The 2,217-nt window shown below is 47.5% G+C and overlaps 1 protein-coding gene across 2 annotated transcripts in view; it reads right to left on the bottom strand.

The window, feature by feature from the left end:
- Positions 1–2,217, bottom strand: part of LIMD2 (LIM domain containing 2) — a 20,691-nt gene continuing 18,474 nt past the window's right edge. For both annotated transcript variants that reach the window (XM_018574453.1, XM_018574460.1), the window contains exons 4-5: positions 1,574–1,713; positions 1–452 (exon numbers count right to left, since the gene is read on the bottom strand). In XM_018574453.1, coding sequence (XP_018429955.1) covers positions 290–452; positions 1,574–1,713 — 303 coding nt within the window. In that variant the 3' untranslated portion in view covers positions 1–289. The remainder of the gene's footprint in view (positions 453–1,573; positions 1,714–2,217) is intronic.

Genomic DNA, 2,217 nt, shown 5'->3' on the forward strand with positions numbered 1-2,217 from the left:
CCATCATAGAATGCCAGACTTAACTATACATAAAATGAGATTGACAATGACAGGTCCAAGGAAAAAACTGTGCACTTCGAGGTCTTCAAGGCCCAAGTGGCATCTGATGTTTGCAGTTAAGTGCTCCCACCACCAGGAGGAGATTAACTGCTTAAGCTACATCCTATCTTAAAAAAAAGTGCCTTTTATCTGCATTATAACCCACACGGAGGCACACAATCGCTCCACCCCCAGGTGCAATGTGGGTGAGGAACAAAGAGCCAGGCGAGTTGCAGGTGAGTAAACCCCATCAAGGAGCTTTGTCCCCAGGAGCCTCTTGTTCCTTGTGGGTCCACAGATCCTTGTGGGGTCGGCGTCCAAATCCTTCGTCGTAGTTTCCTTTGCTCTTAAAAAGTTGCTGGAAGTGAGGCTTGCAGTAAAATTCGCCGTGGAGGGCAGCGTAGGAGCCGAGGCTGAAGGAAGAAACAGGAAGTTAGGAAGCTCAGTAGACAGGAAGGAGGAAACCAACCTTAAGGCATTGCCCCCTTGCAAAGAAGAAAACCATTGACTCCCGGGAATGTTCTCCATCAAGAAGCTGAGCCACATGAAGAATCTTTGACATACAGATGCTGAAGATCCTTTGGCTGGCTTAGCTTCTTGATGGAGAACATGGGAGTCACTACACTAGTATTATAGATCTTATCATATAAATGTATGGCTTCTAAACTGTACATGGGGGCAGCCATATTGGCTCAATAGTTATGCAGGCTGTGCTTCCTAAATAGCAACACAATAGGCCACTGTGCTTCACTGTTCCTGGCTCTCAATACCACAGCTATTCACAGACTTTAGAATAACTAACTGAATTTATCTCACCTGAGCTTGTACCGAGAGCAAATGGAAGCTTCCATGGCTGGGGCTCTCCTTCAGAAAATGCTAACTCCCCCCCATGTTTTATGGTGGACTTGGAGCCACTGTCCTGTATTAGTAGCACGACTTCTTCACTGCATGTGCATGGGAGCAGATCTGTCAATCTGTCATTATCCCTGTCTGGGATAACCATGTCTAGGGGTCATGGGGCCTTTTAGGGTTAACAATTCCATTGGTGTCAAGGTTTTGAGAAGGAAGTTAGTGGAAAAACTGTGTGGGGGTTGGCTCTTAATGGTCACAGAATGGGTGCAGATCTGGGAACTCAAGCAGAGATATCACCAGCAGAGTCCTTAAGAGTAAGAAGTGAAGTAAAAGTGTTGGACCCGCAGGGTTTGTTGTATTGGAGTGGCTGGCCAATGAGGATATATGAAAGAGTCTGTATCGGTGATCTATAGCCCCAGAGGATCTCCACTGTATCCTTGGTTCGTAGTGTCAGATTGCAGTTGTTTGCTTTTGTTCTCTCCTAGCCCTGATGAAGGAGGTATTTGTGTGAGCTCTTTCTATACGGTCATTGCATAAAGATGTATCTGGACTAATAAACTAAAGCGTGACCCCCCTTTTACGGAGTATTTTGTGTTATTAAACAGGCGACATCATCACTGTGCACCCCAGCCTGACATCACACACCCATCCAAACAGATCACAGATGTACCCAAGCACCCACCTCAGCTTTGTACTGCAGTGCTTACAGCAGAAGCATCTGTTGTGGAAAATGTGCTTATCGGCGACCAGTCTCTCCATGGGGTACACAGTTGTCTGACAGGACGAGCAGAGCTCTCTAACGGGGGGCTTCATACTGAAGGACTGCAGAGAAAGAAGGGCTACATTAGTGGTATCTGCGCAATATAATCTTTCATCAGACCAGGAATAAAGATTCAAAGTAGACACTGGCAAGTTCCGTGCAGGTCGCCGCCTCCATGGCAGTTCCACTGGGGGAGCATCCTTGTCCAGTTTTTGTTCCCTTTGCTGGGTCTTTCAGTCTTCCCTCACCTTTTAATCCATCTTTTTCTCCAGCGCTACATATCCCTTAAATGCAATGTGTACCGAGTGTATGGCATATATATATAATAGGGATATTTGGTATCGGAGTAAGAGTACCGATATTTTGCTTTCAGTACTCGCCGGTACCGATGCTTTCGCTGGTATGGAGCTGGCACTCAGGAACCTGGCCGGCGGGTAATGACATGCTGCCCAGCTTCCTGATTGGCCGGGAAGCCGTTTTCCTGGCCAATCACAATCAGCCTGGAGCTGTCTTCCTGGCTAATTGGGAAGCCAGGCAGGAGTAATGACCCCCCCCCCCCCCCCCGG

Source organism: Nanorana parkeri, unplaced genomic scaffold, assembly GCF_000935625.1.
Source record: "Nanorana parkeri isolate BGI_ZX_2015 unplaced genomic scaffold, ASM93562v1 scaffold50, whole genome shotgun sequence".
NCBI classification, from domain to species: domain Eukaryota; kingdom Metazoa; phylum Chordata; class Amphibia; order Anura; family Dicroglossidae; genus Nanorana; species Nanorana parkeri.